Source organism: Natator depressus, chromosome 4 (genome assembly GCF_965152275.1).
Source record: "Natator depressus isolate rNatDep1 chromosome 4, rNatDep2.hap1, whole genome shotgun sequence".
Taxonomy (NCBI): Eukaryota; Metazoa; Chordata; order Testudines; family Cheloniidae; genus Natator; species Natator depressus.
This window is the reverse complement of record NC_134237.1, coordinates 52971757-52993646: the sequence shown is the minus strand read 5'-3', so window position 1 is coordinate 52993646 and position 21890 is coordinate 52971757. Positions and strand designations below refer to the sequence as shown.

Genomic DNA, 21890 nt, shown 5'->3' with positions numbered 1-21890 from the left:
ACACACACACACGCACACGTTGAAGCCATTGAACCAAATCCTCATCCTCTTGTACGTAAAGGGCATTAAGGTCCCTTGCCCATGTGTAGGGGAACTTGCACTATCCTGATCAATTCTGAGGATGGTCAGGCTAGCATAGAAGAAGTGATGAAGACGCTCCTCAGCTTCTCTGTGGCTGGGACCAAGAAGCTACCAAAAGAGTTGGGGCGGGGGGGGGGGGAAGGGCCCAAGCCAATTAGCCTACTGTACGTTAGTAGGGATGGGCATTTGCAGGGGACTGTACTGACCTGCTTTTTTTAACACACCCCAACCACCCTCCTGGCTTTCCACGCACACACCTTTATTCATTCATTCATTCTACGCAAGTGGCTCTATCCTCTCTGGTGGGTAATTCCATTTTGGAGCTCTCAGTTTGTTCTGTTAAGCTAGAGTCCACTTGGCCACCTCAGAGTCCCCACAGCTGCCATTCATTGGGAAAACCCAGCCCTTCCTCCAAGATGTCAAGGGGGTGGAGGTCGTACTTCTTCTGACATCTGTGCATCAACTTGTTGCCATTTTGGGCATTAGGGAGCAGAGTCTCTGAGGGATCTTCTCGGCTCATGTAAATTATCATAGCTCTCTTGACTTCAGTAAAGCCATGGCAGTTTACAGCAGCTAAGGATCCACCTCACAAATTCTATCTTCAAGCTCTAGGTTGGGTGGGCCCTGAATCATCTCTGCAGTCACTTCGGAGGGACGCATTAGTCTGTCAGGACCTGGTTAATGTGCCCTTGGGGTAGAGCTATTCTGAGCTGCAGTACTTCAGCTGGGCTGTGAGCTGGTAGCACTGAAGGATCAAAATCAAGCTTTTCTCTAATAAGAGTTTTGCTTAAGTCCCGATTGACCAAGGCCTTCAGGATTTGGCTAAGAGTATTGTCACACTGTCTGGAGTGGATCACGACCATGTGTGCCAGCCTCAGGGCAGATTGTCAAAAAGCAGGGAAAAGCCCCACACTGGCTGTATGTTCTATAATTAGATTTCACCAACCCAATTGACAAGTGTGAACTCCTAAAGCACTATAACAGTCTTACCATGAGGTCATAGACAGTCCCCCTTGAGCATTCCAGTCGGTCTTGCCACCCAGGCAAAAGGGACTATGTGACAGGTGGTCACTTTTCACCAGAAATCACAAAAGATTCAGGTTACTCCCAGGCCCAAACAGAGGTGCAGGAACTATTTGTATAGTGGGGGTGCTGAGAGACATTGAACCAAACTGTAAACCCTGGATATAATGGAAACCATCAAGCCAGGGGCTGTGACAGCACCTGCAGCACCCCTAGTTCCAGCACCTTTGGTCCCAAAGGACCAGTCATCTACCCCAGGTCAATTGTACCCAGATCTCAAACCAAAGACAACGCCTGTAGCAATCCTGTCATAAACTAACTAAAGATTTATTAAATAAGGAAAGAAATTAGATTTTAGAAAAAAATGTTTACAAGATTAAATGTTTCCAAGATTAAAACAGCAAACAGACACACACACAAGAGTTAGTTTTAAATTTAAAAAGGCAATAAAAGCTTCTATAATAAGCAGCTCTGTATGTTTTTTAGAGCTGACCCATGCCAAGCAGCATGGGGATCTCTTGCTTATATTTAAGAATCCAAGTTTCTCCTTATCAGGGATTTTTTTTATTCCCTCACCCCAGATTCCAAGATGATGGGATGAGTTCATGGGCAGGTTTCCCATTCTGGAGGGAGTTAAGAATGCAGTCAACATGCTTGCAGTCTTTTGTTCAGGACAAGCACTTAACCTTAAGTAATGCTGCTTTTCCTGTTTGGTAAGTTACAGAATTACAGAGGTTTGCAATGCAAACACTCAATCTGACTTTATACGGTGGGATACAGATATTATAAGTAGGATTAATACATACAACATCCTGCAAGCATTCCATAAAGTCTAAACACGAAAGACATTCTTAGAATTAAAATAAATATTACTGATATACTAGCCCACAGGTAAACCAGACTGGTTTCCAACTATGCATTTGTCAGTGTTCAGTGTGGTCCTGGCCCTTGGCATGCGCTGGCACCTGGTCTGCCAGCATCGCGAATATAAAAAAGATTGTAAAATATGAAACACATGGGTGAATCTGGCCCTGTGACTTTACCTGCCAGATGGGTTTATGAGCGAACAGCCCCTTTTTTAAACTTAATTAGCTTTGGAACTGGAAAACAGTATAAGACAGTTTAGAGAAAATGTGAAATTTATATTTAAGTCTGGATGTTTTTTGGAAGTTTGTCCTGGTATGAAACTCCAACTTTAATATTAATTTTAAATATTTCTGTTTGGTTAATAGCTTTGTGTTTTTATAATAATTGGTTGTGGAATTCCGTTTATAGCATTATAAATGCTATTAGTTCAGCACAAAATACATCATTCAGTGGTATATTTATATTAGTAATCATAATTCTTGTAAAGTTTTAATTACGTCTGCATGATTGATTGTACATACAGTTGGTATTATGGAAATGCACTAAATATTTCAATCTTTTATTATGCTATGTGACACTTTAAAACTCTTTAATTATTGTAAAGCATTTTATTTTAAATAAACAGTGCACGATAATTAATAACTTAGTACCTTGTTTTAGAATAAGCTTACATATTGGATTAATTGCCTGTTTGATCTAACATTTACAGAATATGTTTTTGAACTATAAGAATCATAAAAGGGAGTGTGTGACGTTGCACTCCATATGATTTTATGAAAATATGCTAATGAGTGTGAATATAATGTAACTGGAATATGCTTCATGAAAAAGGTCTCTTGTAAGGTATCATTACAAAGCTTATAATCTACTGAGTGTGGTCATCCTATTTGTATGTATGTATCATTCTTGTATCCGAAACTAGAAATATGAAACTCTGAGGTCCTATTGTAATTATGCAAAGTGTGGGCCATTAATGGTGGTTTGGAATCTTGATGGCTCCCATTAACCAGGACAATTGACCATAGGTGGCTCTGTTTACTTGCAAGCCTTCTTGTGAGTCAGGCTGGGAAGAATGGAGGCTGGGGTCTCACAGGACATGTGTTTTTCCATTTAGAAGGAGGGGTTGGGTCCCAAAGAGACACAAGATTCCCGCCTTGTGCCAAAGCTATATAAGGGGTGGAACAGAACAGAGGGGCAGCAGTCATGAGAAATATCCTAGCTACCACCTGAGTTGTAACAAGGACTGTACCAGTGAAGGGATTGGGCCCAGACTAGAAAGGAGTCTAGTCTATGAAAGAAGCTTATTGGAACATCTCTGAACGTGAGATTTACCTGCATTTAGTTTCCTACTGTATTAGGCTTAGTCTTGCGTGTTTTTGTTTTATCTTGCTTGGTAGTTTACTTCGTTCTGTCTGTTATTACTTGGAACCACTTACATCCTACTTTTTATGCTTAATAAAATCACTTTTTAATTATTAATTAACCCAGAGCAAGTAATTAATACCTGGGGGAGCAAATAGCTGTGCATATCTCTCCGTCAGTATTATAGAAGGTGAACAATTTATGAGTTTACTCTGTATAAGCTTTATACAGAGTAAAACAGATTTATTTGGGGTTTGTACCCCATTGGGAACTGGGTGTCTGGGTGCTAGAGACAGGAGCCCTTTCAAAGCCGTTTTCTGTTAAGTCTGCAGCTTTTGGGGGACATGGTTCAGACCTGGGTCTGTGTTTGCAGCAGGCTAGTGTGTCTGCCTCAACAAGGCAGGGTACTGTAGTCCCAAGTTGCCAGGGAAAATGGGCTCAGAAGTAGTCTCAGCACATCAGATGGCAGTCCCAAGGGAGTCTCTGTGACCCAACCTGCCAGAGTGAAAACACATTTTTAGAATTTTTTAATACATATAACTTTATATTTAGAAATAACTATTGTTTTTTAATCAAATTTGGATTTGAAACCGGTTATTGGCTTTCCGTGTTTCCCACTTCCTTCAATCTTACATGGAACTTGTTCTTTCTTTTTCATTGTCAACTTCCTCTTTGTCTAATTTTTCCCATTCTCACTTTAGATGAGAAAAGTATCAATATTATGGAGAGCTGATCCAAATCTCTCTGATATTGACAGCTCTAGTTACATTGTTATGTTATCTTTGGTGTGCATACAACTTGTGAAGGATGTCTGGTGGTCACCTTCCAAATCTTCAGATGCTGACAGAAAGTAGTTTATTTCTTTTGGGACTCCGATAGTACTTATATGATTAATTCTGTTGGTGTTGGTCTAAACAAATGTCTTGTCTCAGGTTCGCTTCACCACGAGAAAGAGAGGTCATACAAGGTTTTTCAGTTGTCTCCCTATTTTTTGGATGTGAGACCTCCAATAAAATTTTAACTGTTATCGGAAGCAATGTTAATAATCCAGGAGTTGGTAAAGCTTCCTCTGCACCAGTTCTGTACTGATGTGCCTGAGTTAGGTTGTGGAACCACTGTGCTGCGAGAGAGACTGTTTTTCATGTTGGCATTGCAGATCACATGGCATTTATTAGAAAAGTAGGAGTGTTAGCCCTGATATTCTTGATAAATTGAGTGGAGTAATTAGTCTCTCCTGAAGTTCACCCATGATTTCAACTAGATAAAGGATATTCACTTTGTTCAAAAAGGTTGTGCATTGGTGCAGTGAGGTATTTAAAAGCCGCCACCTTTCACCTGTAAGATGGCGGCTTTTCAGCAACAGATTTAATGACTACTGTGCCCACAGAGTTTATAATCATTTTGTAACGTTTGTTGAGTGAGTTGGATGATGTTGTTTAAATGTAATTCATTATCATTATTTTCCATTAAATAGGAATACACCAGTTGCTCCCACTGTTTCTGATGTATTCTCCTCTACATATAGGCTGATGATCAAGTTGTGGAAATTAAAAAAAAAAAAGAATTTCTGAGAAGAATTGCCAGCAACATTGTCAGCAAACAGGGATCACATACAATCTAGTGTAGTACATGATGTCCGCTCCTCAACTGATAGCGATTAATTTTCATTCAAACTATTTATTAAATAGCATCTCACAAATTTCCAGGCAAAACTCCCTCCCAGAATGTTGCTATGTCTTGACATTGCCATAATAAATACCTCAAATCCAGTATTTCCTGTGGCATGAAAATGAAATGAATCTGTTCCTTTGATTTGCCTTTTCATCCCACACTTTTCACTCTCCTTGAATTAGACTCCAAGCCAAAACTAAGCCTTTATCCTCAAAACTATAATACCTAATGGAATATAGTTCAAATGCACTTTTTTGCTATTTTTGCCATTCATGAATCAACACTTTATGGTAAACTTCTGGAGAATCTGAATGCAAGTTTTTCATGTGCCTTTCTATGTGGCTGAAAATAATGTGAGATCCAGATGGAAATGCAGTCCGCAACGCAGCTTGAGCAAAGATCTACATGAGGACTAGTCCAGGTCCTAAATAAAATACGGGCTTCACAGGTATATTCTCCCCTACAGAATTGCTATTTAGCAGCTTTTAAACAGCATGACCAGTGTTGTTAGAATAAAGCCAGCTAAGAATACGTACGAGCAGTATTTCCTACTCAGAATCTCACTTTTTGTTCCATGGTATTGAAACAGTGGAGAGGGGGAGGTTGGGGCTGGGTGGGTGCTGAAATTCTTGGTTCCCATCCCTGGGGTCAGTTTGTATGTGTGAAGCTGAATGAAATCTCTATCACTCAGCACTTCCTGTCTGTGGTGGAAGAAGCACTGAGTGAGTGAGAGAGCATTCTCTTCTTAGTGCAAGTAGCAAAGCGCTGCTGGAGGGAATGAAGGATGTGTTAGTAAAAATTTCTATTAGTCAGCAGAGAGGGAGAGCAGAATTTGAAGGGGAAGGAGAGATAGGAGAGGAAAAGCAGCAGCAGGGTTTCACATTGTACTTTCTCAATCTCATAATTATTGTTGTTAATAAATTGCAGTACCCATAATGACACTCCTTCAGACACCCCATCATGTATATGGCTAGGTGGAGTAGCTGAACAAGTATAATATTTCAGGGTCATGCATAAACAGGGTTTATTTTTTCCTTAATTTCTCAGTGACTGCATTTCTAAGTCTCATTTCACAAGGTAGAAGCAAGGAGATGTCTACCTTTCAATTCCAACAAATGTAAGTTCAGTCAAATTTAAAACCTAAACTACTTGCCAAGAGACGCTTCTTAATTATTTGGGGAATTCAATTATAATGTATTTCACCGAAATCTGGACCTGAAGTGTCTTGAGCCAAACCAAAAATTGCTGCTGAAGGGTATAGGAATTAAATTAATAAATACGATTGTGAAATTAGAAAAAGCACAGCTAAATATTTTTGAGTATTTGACACTTAATCTGAATCTCAAACATTTGCATGAGAAAAATGTGGATTCTGAAACAAAACGTTAACATAATACTATATTCAGATTTTGTGAACGATGAGAATGAGAATATAAAGTAATTGCTTACTACTGTCAGCCATGACTATCCCCCTCCTGATCCTACTTGTCAGCCTCAAAGTAGAATGCTCATAATTTATTCATTTTTAACCAGGGGCTCTGCAAGAACTTAATATTGCATATGTAAAAGCACTCTCGTGTTGCATAACACAGCTAAGCTTAAAAAGAAAGTTGACAATATAGAAAAAGTAAAGAGCTTCACTTCACTATGAAAATATATGCTACAGTGACTCAAATTCTCAAATAAGGAAATCCCATTATTCTATGAAATGTTTTTGAGATCGAGATAATTAATACTCAGTATACAAATGTTTACGAATAACAACTTCTCTGATACTAAAAAAACAAAAAACAGTGGTACCATGTGTTGGGTTCCTTGTTATTACTTTATAATGAGCAGTGGGGAAAAGAGACACACATCAGGTTTTTTTTAGAATTCCCACATACAGCAGTTCACTCAGCTTGCTGTACCAATAATGTGAGTCCACATAATAGTGGCTGCCCATGTACAGACGTATAGTTCTGCTTTAGACCCTGGATGGAATTTTGTAACCTATGTGGTGTTGAGAGATTGCTATTAGGAGAGGAAAATTCAGGTACCTAAGTAGAGGGATAGGTAACAAACAGGGATTAAACATAGTGAGGTACACTATGTGCCAGTAACACATGGAGGGGGATCAGCTGTTAGCTCCAGGTTCAGACTCTGGCCTTCTATCTGAGTTACCAGGGAGCCTCCATTACTCCAGAACCCCTTTTGATGTCAGCTGTGACTTTTTTTTAAGTTTCTTATCTCACTACAGAATGGCAACTTGTACAGAAGGAGGGTTGCACTCAATGAAAGCTTGTGGTGTTCAGTACTTCTGAAAATCAGGCCTGTTATTTGGGTACCTGTATGTATACATTTAGGTGCCAAATTTCAAGTATGAAGGTTTTAAGGTTGGTTGTTTTTTTTGTTTGTTTTTTAACCTAAGGACATAAAATAGATTCTCAAAGGAGAGAATAGATTCATGTTACCAGTAGTTAGTTTTTACATATTAACACAAAACTCTTCATAGTGTGACTGTAGTGCACATTTCTTGGTGGTGTGTGTATATATACACACACGCACACATATATATTTTAAACTTTTAGGGTGCAGCATGAACAAAAGCTGCCTTGTTTGGGGTTTGTCCAAATCTTTATTGCTCCAAAACACTTTCTCCTTCAGAAATGTTCAAGTTTGTAAAAAGCTATTGGTAATATTATGGTGATCACTTTGGTCTTGCCACATCATCTTGTGACCGGGATCTGTAGTATGCTGGTGAGCTTTGTGGTGTTTGGGTCTGATGCTGCAGCCTTTACCCTAGCATATAGTTCTATGGACTTCAGTGGTGGTGCTTAATGTGAGTGAAGTCTGACTTTTCGTGATGTGCACAGAGATTGTTTTCGTTAGTAATTTAGCAATTTGTTAGTAAATGTAATTTCTTTCCTCTTTTTGCTCAGTGAACCCCTCTTGTTTTTGTGAACTACAAATAACAGCTGAGCACCTGTCTGTTTTTATTCTATTACGTGCCCCTAGCAATATAAGAGTCCTGCACAACACCTAAGGGAGCCTTTGACCAGCATTGACTTTGAAACCACTTTATTAAACATTAGATGTGGTTTTATTTTACATTATACTGATAGGGCCTACATCAACAGAAATGCCTTCCCTTCCTCAGATGCTGGCACACCGAAGCTCTGGAAGCATCCCAGCCTGCATGTTCAGGAAGGTTAATCCTCATTCTGATAAGGAACTCGCCCCCTTCCTATGGTCAAGTAATACTTCCTTCCACAAAACTGTGTGTCTCTGGCCCAACGAGATTTCTATATACTTCGAACTCCTAGATACAGGATTCAGGAACTCCAGGGAGAAAATTCCCCGCTGTCCTAAAAAGCATGTGAAATGGCTGAATATCAGTGAATTGCAAAAGAAGGCGAAAGGGACCATGATCCTAAGCAGTGCTGGGTTGCCTGGCAGCTCTATTTCTGTCATATTGGAAGGACCATTATCTGAGGAGGTATCACTGCGGGCTTGGCCTAAGTGGGCTCGCTGACAGACATGAACACGTATATTAAGGAAAAGAAAGCAAGAAATCATGAGAAACTTTAAAATGTACCCCCACATCTGTCTGTATGTCTAACCTTATATCTCCGTCATCACCATGATGATCCAGAGGGAATTGTTTTCTCTGAGTTCCAACTGGAGGAGAATTGGGCCCCTTTAAACAACACAGCCCACCAACAATCAGCAGCCCTTCCCAAAATGAAAGGGTTTTCTTTAAAAAAATAAATAAAACAAACAAAAAAAATCTTCCCGTGACTTTCTGCGACTATGCCTCTAGAACTGCTACTGCCTCCTATCTGTGAACCTATACAAAAGTTTCTGCCAATTAGAGTTGTCCGTTAACTTCCCCTTACTGAACTGGTGTTTGTGTGGGGGTGCCTGGGATTTTGATGGAAGTAAGGACTGGGGGTGTTGGAGATCTGATATGTATGTTTTCTGCCTCCTAGGAAGCTCTGCTACTTGCAGATGAGGAGCTGTTATTTTGGGGAGGAGGAGTTCCTTGGGCAGGCTTCAATTTGTGTTGAATAGCTTAAGACCTCCTGCAGTGCTGAGACCTGTGACCTTTCCTGGCTTGCAGGTCTTTTTGTGGGATCAAGCTCTTAGGTTTATTATTATATTAATTTTAGGATAACTACCTAGCAATGCTATACAGTAGCTAACATTCTATCAGTTTAAGTCCCAGGAAGTCAATCTAAGTTTTTCCTGAGGAGGGGGCAGTCAGAAATTAGCCCTCTGTCAGCAGTATTTAAGATAAAAGTAATAAACCACTTTTATTAGGTTTTCAGATGCTTTCCCTGTCCCCCAACATCATCTTAAATGTAAAGAAATTAAGCACATTCCAGATGATTACCCTTGTGCTTTTTCTCCTTTCCCACCTGTCTGAGCTCCTCTGCATCTGATGACTGCTGAGCTTCTGCTTTAAAAAGCAAATGTAAAAGGGTAACTTTTATAAGCTTATCTATGTTTTAAAACAGAACAAAAACTATCATAATCTGGCAACTCACATATTTGAGACTGTGCTACTAGATTTAGACATAGAAGTAAGATATGTGCATATGTGTACACGTAGCATGGAGTTTCTTTCCAATTAGACTGAACTCGTGTCTTGATCTTGCAGAGCATTCTGACTTGTATAGGTGAATAAAATCCCCAAATAATTTTTTTTTCTGATTCTAATTTGGGCTCCCAAACGCAAGGAGATGTATAGTATAAGTGGCATTTTTTGGTTATTACTTTTCTTGTTTTCTGACCAGCAGACTTGTTCTGTTTTTTTTTTTTTTGCTTGGGGTCATTTGATAGAAAATGTTCATATACTGTACTTTATATTCTAAGATGAAGCAAAGATACAGCATGTCTCTTATCTTTAGAACATGCTTTCCATTGGAAACACATTAACCTTTGTGTTGGACACTGCCTACAAACACTGATCAGATTAACTGATGTGACGGTAGAGCCATTTTAAGCAGCCAGAGTCCCTTCTATACAAGGGCTCTCAGTGGTACAGCTGAACAGGTACTAACTGGTGGAATTCTCTTGCTGAAATTCCTTAGTGTAGACACAACTCTACAGGTGGCTCATCCATAGCAGAGTTCAGGTGTATTGGCACAGAATTACTGTAAAAAGCTTGCAGTGCAATTCACTTTAAATAAAGGAAATCCAAAAACATTTAGCTTTTTGACTGGGAAATTGTATTGGCAGTTCTCTTTGCTTCTTCCATCTCAGGGAGTGAGAACTGGACAGCCCCGTTGCTTTATTACATAATTAAGCTAACTCACTGTGCTTCTGAAGTTAGGAGTCCTTCTATAGTCTGACTCTCTAGGCACCCACAAAGCAAGAATACCAACTTTTAAAGGAAGATTAGATAGAATGTGTATAGCAGGAATAAGACTGTTCCAGATGCAAAGAATTTAGAATTTTAAGATTCTAGCTTTCAAGTGCTCCCCCAAGCCAGGAAACCATATATAAAATATTGAAAGGTCTTGGGTTGCTTAGGGAAGGAAGAATGTTTTTGTGTTTAATGTTTGAATTGTATTTGTATAATTTATTAGAATTGTTTAATTGAATGTTGGTGTATGCTTTCAAGAACTAGGAATGTTGGGAATACATACAGTTAACACAGGTATAAAGTGCCTATCTTGCTTGTAGCTTGCATTTCATTTAGGGTGTTAGGATGCTTTGATTTGTAGTAAGATTTCTGAGGCTAGAATTTGAATGTATTTTAAACAAATAGCTATGGGCTTTGACATGCAAAATGGAACACACACAGAGAAACGGATTTTATTTTTTCAAAAGTGCCGTTGAAATGCTTATTACATTTAGGAATAAGAAACTTGAGCTAACTCATTTCAGCATCTTGTGAGATGCCCTGAGTAACAGTGCACCATTCATCAAATTTTAAACAATTCAGGAAGAAGGTTTTGTACTCAGAATTTTGTCTTACAGCATCCTCTTGCTCATTAACTTACTTATCCCTTATTCTAATTTGCATTATGGGTCATACATTTGTGTGAAGAAAATTAGCAACATAAGACAAAATACTACTTTCTCATGAATACAAAACCTACGAGGCATGGTGCTATACTATGTAAAATTTAGAAATTGAGGTGGTGTGTAGAATATCTAATTGTTTGTGCAGTATTTTAACTTGCCTGCATTTTGTTCAACAGTAACTGGAGACAGGTGGAAAACCATTCACATATTTTGCTACTCTGAGAAAATCAGGCAATATAATGACAAAAAAAAATTGAAGTTAGTGCTTTCCTGAGCCATAAAAACTTGTGACTGGCAACCAACTGCTAAGTGAAACAGAAGCATGTACATTTCAATTAATGATGTAGCTACCTAAGATCAGTGTTGACGGTATCAATTGTTGCTTATCACTGTGATGAACTCTGGATGATTCACTATGTTCAATGTCACTTCATTTTTGTGGGGATATATATGCGTGGTCTGAGAGTTCTTGTGTGATTGCCAGTGGCTGCTGCAGGTCAAAATTTTAGTTGGGTCACAGTCACTTGCTTTAAGGTCTTCTGTGCTTAGTAATTAAAGACCCTCAAAAGAGTACATCAGGCCAGGCTGTTCACTGAACTGTGGGCACCTTCCATGAAGTTATGATGCTGCTGCTGCCTTGGAGCTTGTGGTATTCGTAGCTATGCCTTTAGGGGCCGATCTTCCCAGACAGAGTCTGGGCAGGATGCTGTGAAACTCTTGTTATGTGCAGCCAATTGGAACCGGACTCAGAATACAGCATAGCTCTTGTAAGCACATTAAGCACTATGCGATCACTGAGCACCACAGAGCCCTTCATTATAAAATGCACTAAGCAGTTTGTGGGGCATTTGAGCATCTGTCTCCTTTTGGATTCTTTTTCCAAGAGATGGAAATACTACCATGCAGTTAAGTTAACAGCGGTGAATGGTGCCTTTACTACCATGCAGTTAAATTAACAGCTGTGAATGGTGCCTTTACTTTACTTTCACTTTTCATTTTTCTGAGTAGGCCAGTGTCTCAGGCCCCCAGTGATTGATCTACCTCTGGTAGCTGTTTTCTTTTATGGGTGTCTGATACGTGCACTGAAGTCACATGGCAAGGTCTTCCTTTGCCTGCACCTGCTCCCAGAACCCAATGAAGGTGTTTCCACTGTGCAAAGGAAGTTGTGGGGAAGCTATTACAGTTGGACCTGTATTTTGTTGTAGTTTTGCTAGGGCCAACAATGTGTGACCTTTCCACCTCCACTGAAGTTAACGAAGTGACAGCCATTTACACCCACAGAGGATCTGTACTCTGAGTCTCTGTAAAGAAGAAATTAATGAATAGCAGTAGGTGAACATCTATTTTTAATGATGCTGAGGCTCAATTGTTAATTATCTTTAATTTATAAAGACCATTTTTCTTCAAATTACTTTTATTCCCTCCCATATATTAATTATAGTTTGTCAGATCTTTATCGCTGGAAAAATTGTTCTTTCAAATAGTTAAAAAATGAACATATTGCTCATACTGTGTACCTTATTAGCGAGTTAAATAAATAGGCCTTTCCCCTTCTTTCATTTTTTTCATTACATATACTGAACACACATTAAATTATTTGGATTTACACAGACAGATTTGGCAGCCTTTTCATATTTACTTTGACTGTGAGATATAGATTGAACTTGGGCTCTGTCTTCAAGAGTAAGTTATCTGTCATATGAATAGCTGTGTGACAGAGAATCAGACATAGATACAGTGGTGGTGTTATAACTGTGTGAAAGGTATGATTTTCATAGTCCCTGAAATTTTATTTTTGGTCTCTTCATTTGTTATTTTATATTGTTGTATGGATTTGGGGGAGGTGTTATGGCTGACTTCTTAATGTAAGACTAATAAAAACAAAATGGGGGGAAACAATTTTCTAAATATGTTTACACTCAAATCTATCATTTTTTTATTTATGGGAAAAGATAAGCAAATCATTACAGAAAGGATGTTGCTTTATAATTGAGGAAGCATGGAATTAGTTTTGTGAGCATCGGAGTGCAGTTTGCCACCCTAACTGTTGAAAATGTATTTGTCTGACCATACAGAAGACCCTTTATCCATGACTGCCAATTTACTTTTGTCCTCTCCTTTATTTATACATCCAGTTCCACATACTATTGGTCCAAATCCTGCTGACCTCAGTCCTCACTCAGGGAAATCTCCCAGTGTTTTTCATAGTCTTTGAACTCTTTAGCCACTGCCCTGGATCTGGGAGTGGTGCAGACACACACTGTCCTTGGGGGAGCATTGGGAGGCATTCTGCCTCGGAGAAGTGGAATGTCTCCAGAGACTCTCCAGTTGCATGAGAGCTGGGGAGAAGAGCACTCTGTGACACCTCTTTTTAAATTCCCTGTCCTCTTCGCTCACCCCATCCTCTCTTGGAAATTGCTCCTTAGGGGAGGAGCAATTCTGTCCACGATTTAGCAGGCTAATGCAGTGGATGGGGATGGTGGGCACAAGTAGGGAGGAAAGTTGCTTACACTACCCCTACTCCATAAGGGGAGCTACAACCTGAACTTTAAACACCACCTAGTAAAAGTGTTCAGCTGTATGCAGGTATGCTTGTCCTTTCATTTGGGCACTTCAGGTACATAAATTTATCTTTTTTGAAATTGTAGCCCTTGATGTAACCCAATCCAAACAAGAGCGGGCACATATTCCACCTTGTGCCAGGGCACTGTGGTAGGGTGGAAATCCTTTATATTCTGTTTTCTTGTTTCCCATTTGTCCGGTATTAAATTTTATATTAGAACCATGTCTCCTGTTCTATAAACAATTGTGTGACAAAGACTGTTTAAATACAATGTATGTCTTTGCTGCCTGAAGTTATGTCATTTAAACTGTCCAGTAAAGGGTTAATCTTCTAACTAAAGAGGAAATACCGTGGGATCTGTAGTTGTTCGTTGTTTCATAAATACCTTCTTTTAAAAATAAATCTACAAAACATAGGAGAAGGAGGCCTATTCTGTAAAAGTTAAGGAGCTGGCAAATGCTGCATAATTAATGTAAAAATCTGAAAAATTTCAGTTGCGCCAGGCACTGCCAGCAGTCATGCAGTAAGTTACAACCTTCAGAATCTTACCATAATTTTCGGGAAAACCAGTATCTCCAGAATAGTCCTTTTTTGTTTTTCTAAAAAAGTGTGATATCATTATCTATAGTTTCAAGACTTGGATTTCAGTTAGCAGCCTTGAACCAGGAATACTAAAGTCTTACAAAACTGACCAACACGAAACATAGTGTTGCTGAGTTCTGCTACCTCTTCCATTTTTGTGTTGTCACCAAACTTCTCCACCATGTTGCATCTCTTCCTGGTCATAAGAGCTAACATCTCTAATACTGATGTTTATGGCACTTGACCATTCACCTTTATTAATGCCAGACCCCTTCCATGTACAAGTGAAGATTTCTTGGCGTTTGATACCTGAGCCAACTCTACACCCTCCAGCAATCTTACTCTTTCTACCCCATTTATTATGGTAATTACATTTTGTTCTATTCGTGACAGCAGTAGTATTACTTATTTATATGCACAATTGGCTTGCATGGCGTTTTAGAGATGTAGCTAGACTGAGGAAAGGGGTATGTAGAGTTCCTGCACTGCAGCAAGAACTTGAAGTGGGATTCTGGTTGACTCTGCTGAAGCATCAGCTCTGACACCCTAAGGAGAGTGCAGCTTGCACCCCCCTCCATCACTGGCAAGTTCTGCAGTGGTTAGGGTGGCATGATTATGGTCGTACCCCCACCTGCACCTTCTGTAGAGGCTAGTGCTGCTGGCTCTGTGTTCAGTGCCCGTGCTCCCCAGACAAAATGTCAGTAGAGGCAATTACTTGTGCAGAAAGGGTGCCTGCACAGAAAAGGTGCTTTCTCAGAGCAGGTCCAGATAAAATGGGAGTAGAACTGTCAATGAACATGACTGCCTTATCTGCACTAGGACTTTGACCATTGCTACCATCAGTGGAATACTTCCCGGAAAAGGCTAGCATAGCCAGGACCGTAGATCACCTTACCAAGGAATACTACAGTGGTCAATCTTACTTTGTCTCACCTCGTGATGTATTCTCATAATAACTACATCTGGCAAAAATCTGCTTACTATGAGATGGCTGGAGCACTTAATAGAAGGTATGAACTGTATAATACATGTGCAATTCAGAGTAATAAGTACTATGAGCCACTTCAGAAGCCAGTGGAGTTACTCAAGATTTACACTGATGTAACAGAGCTGAATCTAGTCTGTTAATATAAGTTTAAATCATCATAATAAGAGAGAAATATACTATATACAAACCAAGCCTTCAGTTATAAACTGACATGAAGAGAGGCTTGAACTTAGGTCAGGCATGAAATATTCAAAAAAGAAAAGAAATGCTCTTTCACTTCCACTTTGAATTAATTGCCTATGACATGTTAAAAGGTGTAAGAATAAAAAGTGTCTTCGTTTTTAATTATGCTAATTATTTTATAGCACTGAGGAGGTGTTGGTAATGATAATGGCTCAGTCAACTGATCTCCAACATAGTGTAGATGTGAAGTAGTCTGCCATGAATGACCAAAATAGATGCCCTGTTTAATAATACAATACTGTCTTTTACATTTTGGTAAAGGACTACAAGAAGGATAGTTGAAACTCAATGTAACTTTTTATGCATGGAGAAGTTTGGCACTTAGATAATTCGGTGGAACGTGCACTAAAAATGGATTGTGTTCTAATGTTAATAATGATTCTTTGTGCTGTGAATGTGTGGTAAAGAGATTAAAATTTCTAATGAATATTTGTACTAGTTTGCAGTGTTGTTGTAGCCATGTTGGTCCCAGGATGAGCCTTGTCTAATAAAAGATATTACCTCACCCGCCTGGTTTTTCTAATTTGTAATAGTGATAGTTGCAATGCCTTCTGTTCATCTATTGGGCAAGTACAAGTCAGAGAACTGCGCTGCATGTTTACCTTTTCTGCTGTCTTGAAAAAACATATTGTCTCTGAGTGTAAGAAAGTAATTTGTTAAGGTTTGCTTCATCTTGTTCCAGACCAGAGCAAACAAACTCCTTGATGGGTCAGATTTTACTCTCAAAAGCATAGAGCAACTTAGGGGAAAGAAAACACCCTCTGATAGTGTATTGTGTATCTGAGATTCAAGTTTATCTTTAGTTGTGGAAAATGGGTTAGAATTGCCCTAATTATCCCCTTGTGAAGCTGAGGATTTCCTATTTATAACGAGATGCCAAAAAGTAGCAGTAGTTTGTTTAGTTACAAAATGTACTGAGAGATTATTTGCTTTTCAAAATTCTTTTTAATTCTGTGTTTCATTTTTCATCATGACTTCGGTCTAGAGCTGGGTGAACTATTCATAGTGAACAGTTTATCTGATGAATTACCTTTTCTTCCTTTTGTATATTATCCAGAGACTTTGACGAATGTGTTAGTTATTTATATTTATTTTCTGAACACTTTATGTAAATATATTTCAGCCTGTGAGTTGTTTGAAAATCACCATTTTGTTTTGACTGTTTCTTTGCCTATTTACTATTGTTGTTTGTGAAGTTTAATAGGTCACATGTTATTTCTATTTCCTGTTGTCCAAAACTTCATTTAAAAAAAAAAAAAGGAAAAAAAAAAGAGTTTGAGCCATTCCAGCACAAGCCATAAATAAAAGAGCAGGTTGGAAAATGGGTCCTGTTTTTGGTGGAACATGTTGACTTTTTGATGAAGAAAAAAAACAAACAAATCACACAATACTTGGACCAAAACCCAGAATAGTTGAACTGAAAAATGCCTTTACGGTGTCTCATCGAAGCTGTAATTAAGATGCCTCATACTCCCATTTTTCTCAGTAGTCTGGCCTCCTGGTTGGACTACATCTCTGAGGCGTCCTGGTCTGCCCTCTTCGCAAGGGGAGGCAGTGCATCATGGGAGTCTCATGGGAGATGATATCTAGGTGGGGAGCACAGCCCAGACAGGGGCATTGGTACGCTAGGCAACCCAACTATGACTCCCATGTGGCATTGTGGAATATCTGAATCAAAATATTTCAGTTTTTGGGTGTCCAGTTTGACAAAAAACTGAAAATTTCCACAGAAAAAAACTTTTCACAGTAAAATTCATTCAGCTGAAAACTGTTTTTCATTGAAGAACAGTTTAAAAAAATTTTTGAGCAGCCCTAATAAATACCTGTTTTCACATGTAATCTTATTACTACAGCCACTTACACAAAAGGCAGCTGTTCTCTGGCATTAGTCCTAACAAAAATTTGTTTGCATAAAAATTGACTCTAAAGTGGTCAGAAAAAGGTGTGTGAATCAGAAAGCAACTCAAAGTGACAACGTTGGTAAATAATTTTTCTAACTAATCCCTCAGTGTTTATTTAAATGAAAGTTGTTCTTTTGCAATTCTTCATCTTAACAGACATTGTTTCCCTCATTTGATTGATTGATTAATTAATTAATTAATTTGTATATTAATGTGGATATTTTTACCACACAGAAATCTGCACTCTAGGTTTGCTGTTTTATACATTTCCTCCATCCCTGCTTCATATAGGTCCTGATTCAAGAAAGATTCTCTATGCAGAAGAATGCTTGCTCTCCAAAATTGGAGCAATATACAATAGAGTACGGGACCAGTCTTGCAAGGTTCTGAGTACCTCCTGTGAGATGTGAGACCTCTCCATTTGTATTGACTTCTGTGAGAGTAGAGGACACTCAGTATTCTGCAGAATTTACCATCTAGTTAGTTTTTTCATCGGTGCCCAAGGACTTCCGTTCAACAAATCAGTTGGACTTCAGTTTTAACAGGACTCACGCATATGCTTAAAATTAAACATGACTTGAAAGTTTTGCTGAATAGGAGTCTGGATGCAAACAGCTCCATAGAAATCACTGAAGTACAGATAGTTTGTACAGTAGTTCTTAAACAAATTGTTTGCTCATATTATATAAAAATAGTTTATAATCATTTTAATAAGAAAAGGGGATTACATCACTGCAACTCTGGGCCAGATGTTACTTTTTAGTTATCAGCTTTCACAGATTTATTTTGTTAAAAATGCATACTAACTGTAGCCACTCCATTACCTATTTTCACTTGTAAAACATGTGTTTATAACTACTCTAAATTTTAAATATTAACTTTATGTGAAAAGTAGGAATAAGTGGTCTGCATAAAAGCAATATTCCTCTGACCTGCCAGTTTAACTGGAGGAATACACAGGAATATCTAATAATAGCCAAATGAGGATTCCCATACATTTTTAATGTGGACCAGATGATTGGTCCTTCAGTGGGTGAAATGTAACATTTCCTTGCTGTCTCCAGGCTTTTGTGAAAGAAATATTCTTCTTACCGTGAAAATCATAGCACAGCAACTGCCTGAGAAGAGAAATGTTTCCTCACTCCAAACTCTGGGCACCTTTAAGGAAAGGTTCTTTTGCAGCAGTTCTGCGGAAAAGGACCTAGGGGTGACAGTGGACGAGAAGCTGGATATGAGTCAACAGTGTGCCCTTGTTGGCAAGAAGGCCAATGGCATTTTGGGATGTATAAGTAGGGGCATAGCCAGCAGATCGAGGGACGTGATCGTTCCCCTCTATTCGACATTGGTGAGGCTTCATCTGGAGTACTGTGTCCAGTTTTGGGCCCCGCACCACAAGAAGGATGTGGATAAATTGGAGAGAGTCCAGCGAAGGGCAACAAAAATGATTAGGGGTCTGGAACACATGACTTATGAGGAGAGGCTGAGGGAACTGGGATTGTTTAGTCCGCAGAAGAGAAGAATGAGGGGGGATTTGATAGCTGCTTTCAACTACCTGAGAGGTGGTTCCAAAGAGGATGGTTCTAGACTATTCTCAGTGGTAGAAGAGGACAGGACAAGGAGTAATGGTCTCAAGTTGCAGTGGGGGAGGTTTAGGTTGGATATTAGGAAAAACTTTTTCACTAGGAGGGTGGTGAAACACTGGAATGCGTTACCTAGGGAGGTGGTAAAATCTCCTTCCTTAGAAGTTTTTAAGGTCAGGCTTGACAAAGCCCTGGCTGGGATGATTTAATTGGGGATTGGTCCTGCTTTGAGCAGGGGGTTGAACTAGATGACCTCCTGAGGTCCCTTCCAACCCTGATATTCTATGATTCTATGAAAGAGCTCCTTAACTCTCATCTCATATTTAAACTAACAGATGTGTGGGGGAGGGGGTGTGTGGGGGGGTGTTAAAGGATGAGTGGGTTCTGTTTTATGACAAATGCCAACATAAGAAATGTTTAGAAAGACTGTACAGAGTTTCAACTTCATTCTAAGGTTCCGCATAAGAAAATTATATACATACTAAAAATACCTACAATTATCAGTGTTTGGAAAACAGATTATTAAAATGAATATTAGGCCAGATTTTCCTTGGTCTTTGCTGGGGAAATGAAGGGTAGTCATGCATACAAGGAAGCTGCATCCTGTAAAAGGCCAGGGACAACTTGAGGCCCTACTCTTAGAAGGAGTGCAGGGACTGTGCCTTCCATGAATGCCTAGGTACACAGATGACCTTGAAGGGCTTGTGGAAAGGAGACAAGTACAGGGTATCACAAAAATACTAAGGCATCTAAACCCCAGAGTTAGGCACCTAAGTCCCAGTTTTGGCTCCACTGTGAACTCCGTAGGCACTTAAACTCACTTGATGCCTAATTTTTCATGGTCAAAATTTTCTCCGTGCCTACGTTTCTGCATCTGCGCTCTGTTGCCTTCCTCTAGGCATCTGGATGCCTACCTCTTGCCTAAGCCCCAGAGCAATTCATGAAAGATAGATAGATATTCGTCTGCCTGAGGGGGAAGATAGATATTTGTCTGCCTGAGTTGCCTGATCCAGTAGGTATGCTCAGAGGCCACCTACTAGATCATGTCTCATTCAGAATCTCGCAGCAGGAGGAGGTAGTGTTGCTGGTGCCCACATTACGCAGTAACTATGAGCCCAGTGGTTAGAGCACTCACCAGGTTCCATTCCCTCCTCTGTACCGGGGGAGAGGGGAGAAAAAGATTTGAACAGTGATCTCCCACTTCTCAGGAGAGTGCTCTAACCATTGAACTATGGGATATTCTGATGTGAGACTCCCTCAGTCTCTCCTGTTAAAGTTGTTCAATTGTGAACAATGAAATAATGATTAGAGGAGGGAACTGGACCCTGGGTCTCCCACCTTCTGCCTGGGTGCCTTAAACACTGGACTACAAAGTCATTTTCTCTCTCACTCTCTCTCAGGCCCAATGTCTATTCAAGTGTTTACCCACTTTGGAACAATCAAATAAGCTACTTTTAAACTGAAGTAAGAGTATCTACACACAGACTTGTACTGGTTTAACTAAACTGGTTTAAAAAAATACCCTTAGTTAAACCAGTCCAAGTTAGGGTGTAGAAAACTCCCAAGATACATACATACGTGGGTGAAGTGTTTATAAGTGTGTATGCATGAAAGCGTGGACTTTTGTAGGAGAAACTGCAATATAATCCACCCTGTTATATCCATAAGTCGTTCTACTGTTTGAAGAATGTTGGTTCCTGAGAATGACTCTAGGTAAAGAGGCTGTGAGGTATTTTATAACCTAACAGTCATTTCGGTAAAGGTCTGAAGTTATGAAAGGAGCAGTTGAGTATAGTCCTCTCTGCTGAGGAGAATCAGGAAGTTTCCGAATGATAAATGAGTTTCTCAGAAATAGGACTTCAGCAGCATGCCATAAAAATTGAAGTGGTAAATTATTAAAAGAAAATTAGTGTTTAGAAACTGACCGGATTGGCACCAGTCCCCCAGTAACCCCCCCCCCCCAAAAAAATAAAAGAGTAGAAAGCAATGGAAATAAATCCAGAAGCAAGTCTCTCTCTGATTTCCATTTCAAGAAATACCAAACCCACAACTGATTTGTTTTTCCCAGGTCCGCATCCGTGTCCTGTCTGAACACAAGGAGTCAAGAACAGATGTTGGGGTAAGTGATTTCTGTTAGCTAGGGAGCTTATAAACGTACTTTGCATTAGAAGTTGGATTAAATTAATAGAGGATCATGACAGGAGTAATACACTCAGAGATGATGGATTCTAGTGCATTTACTTCTTGACTCTAAACTTCAGGCTTTTTCCTTAAGGAGGATTTTTATCCGGAGGCCAGTCCAGTTTTCTAGAGTTTCTGCTAGTGTCTTGCAAGCAGTCTGGGTTAGATACAGAGCTTGTGCTCACACTCCCTTGACCAGCATGGTCTTTGGGTTTCAGGAATAAGGTCAATCCGCACTGCCATAGCAGCTGTATTTGGTGTCTGAATAAGAAGTGACATAATATTTAAAGAGCCCATTGTGGTACTGACCTAATTTTTGGGGAGGAAGAGAGTGTTCCTCCTGGGTTAGGGCTAGCAATGTGTATATCCGATAAAATTGAAATTCCACAGGCTTGAGGAGAAATGGCATCCTGTAACGGCGTCAGCACCCACCTCTCAAGCGTGCCCCCTTTTCTCTGTCCAATAGTGCCTGCAAACAGTCTTTTCATGGGAGGGAGAGGCAGTACCCCCCTCTCATGGATGGCCTCCTTTCTCTCAGGTGTGAGCCTGCTTTTTCTTTTTTGGTCTTATATCAGGGAGGCACCTGCTTCTTCTGAGCACCCCACAGCTGCTGGTTCTCTTGGCTGGTCTTTGGCAGCTCAGCCCTCTGGCCAAGCCACACATGCTGTCCCCCCACTTCTGGTATAGAGTCCTGAGTTCTTATCACTGCCCTGGTATGGGGCTGTAGTTCTTAGGCTTCTTCCCAGAGGCGCTGCCTTTTTCAGACACCTAGCTGGAGCCCATCTTGGTACCCTCAACGGGGGTCCTTTTCAGCAGCCCTCCCTGGGCTCAGT

General features: G+C 39.8%; 1 protein-coding gene across 6 annotated transcripts in view; it reads left to right on the top strand.

Annotated features, from left to right (window-relative positions):
- The window catches only part of INPP4B (inositol polyphosphate-4-phosphatase type II B), a 476198-nt gene that overhangs the window by 264896 nt on the left and 189412 nt on the right, over positions 1–21890 (top strand). For all 6 annotated transcript variants that reach the window (XM_074950913.1, XM_074950912.1, XM_074950910.1 and 3 more), the window contains one exon: positions 20945–20995. In XM_074950913.1, coding sequence (XP_074807014.1) covers positions 20945–20995 — 51 coding nt within the window. The remainder of the gene's footprint in view (positions 1–20944; positions 20996–21890) is intronic.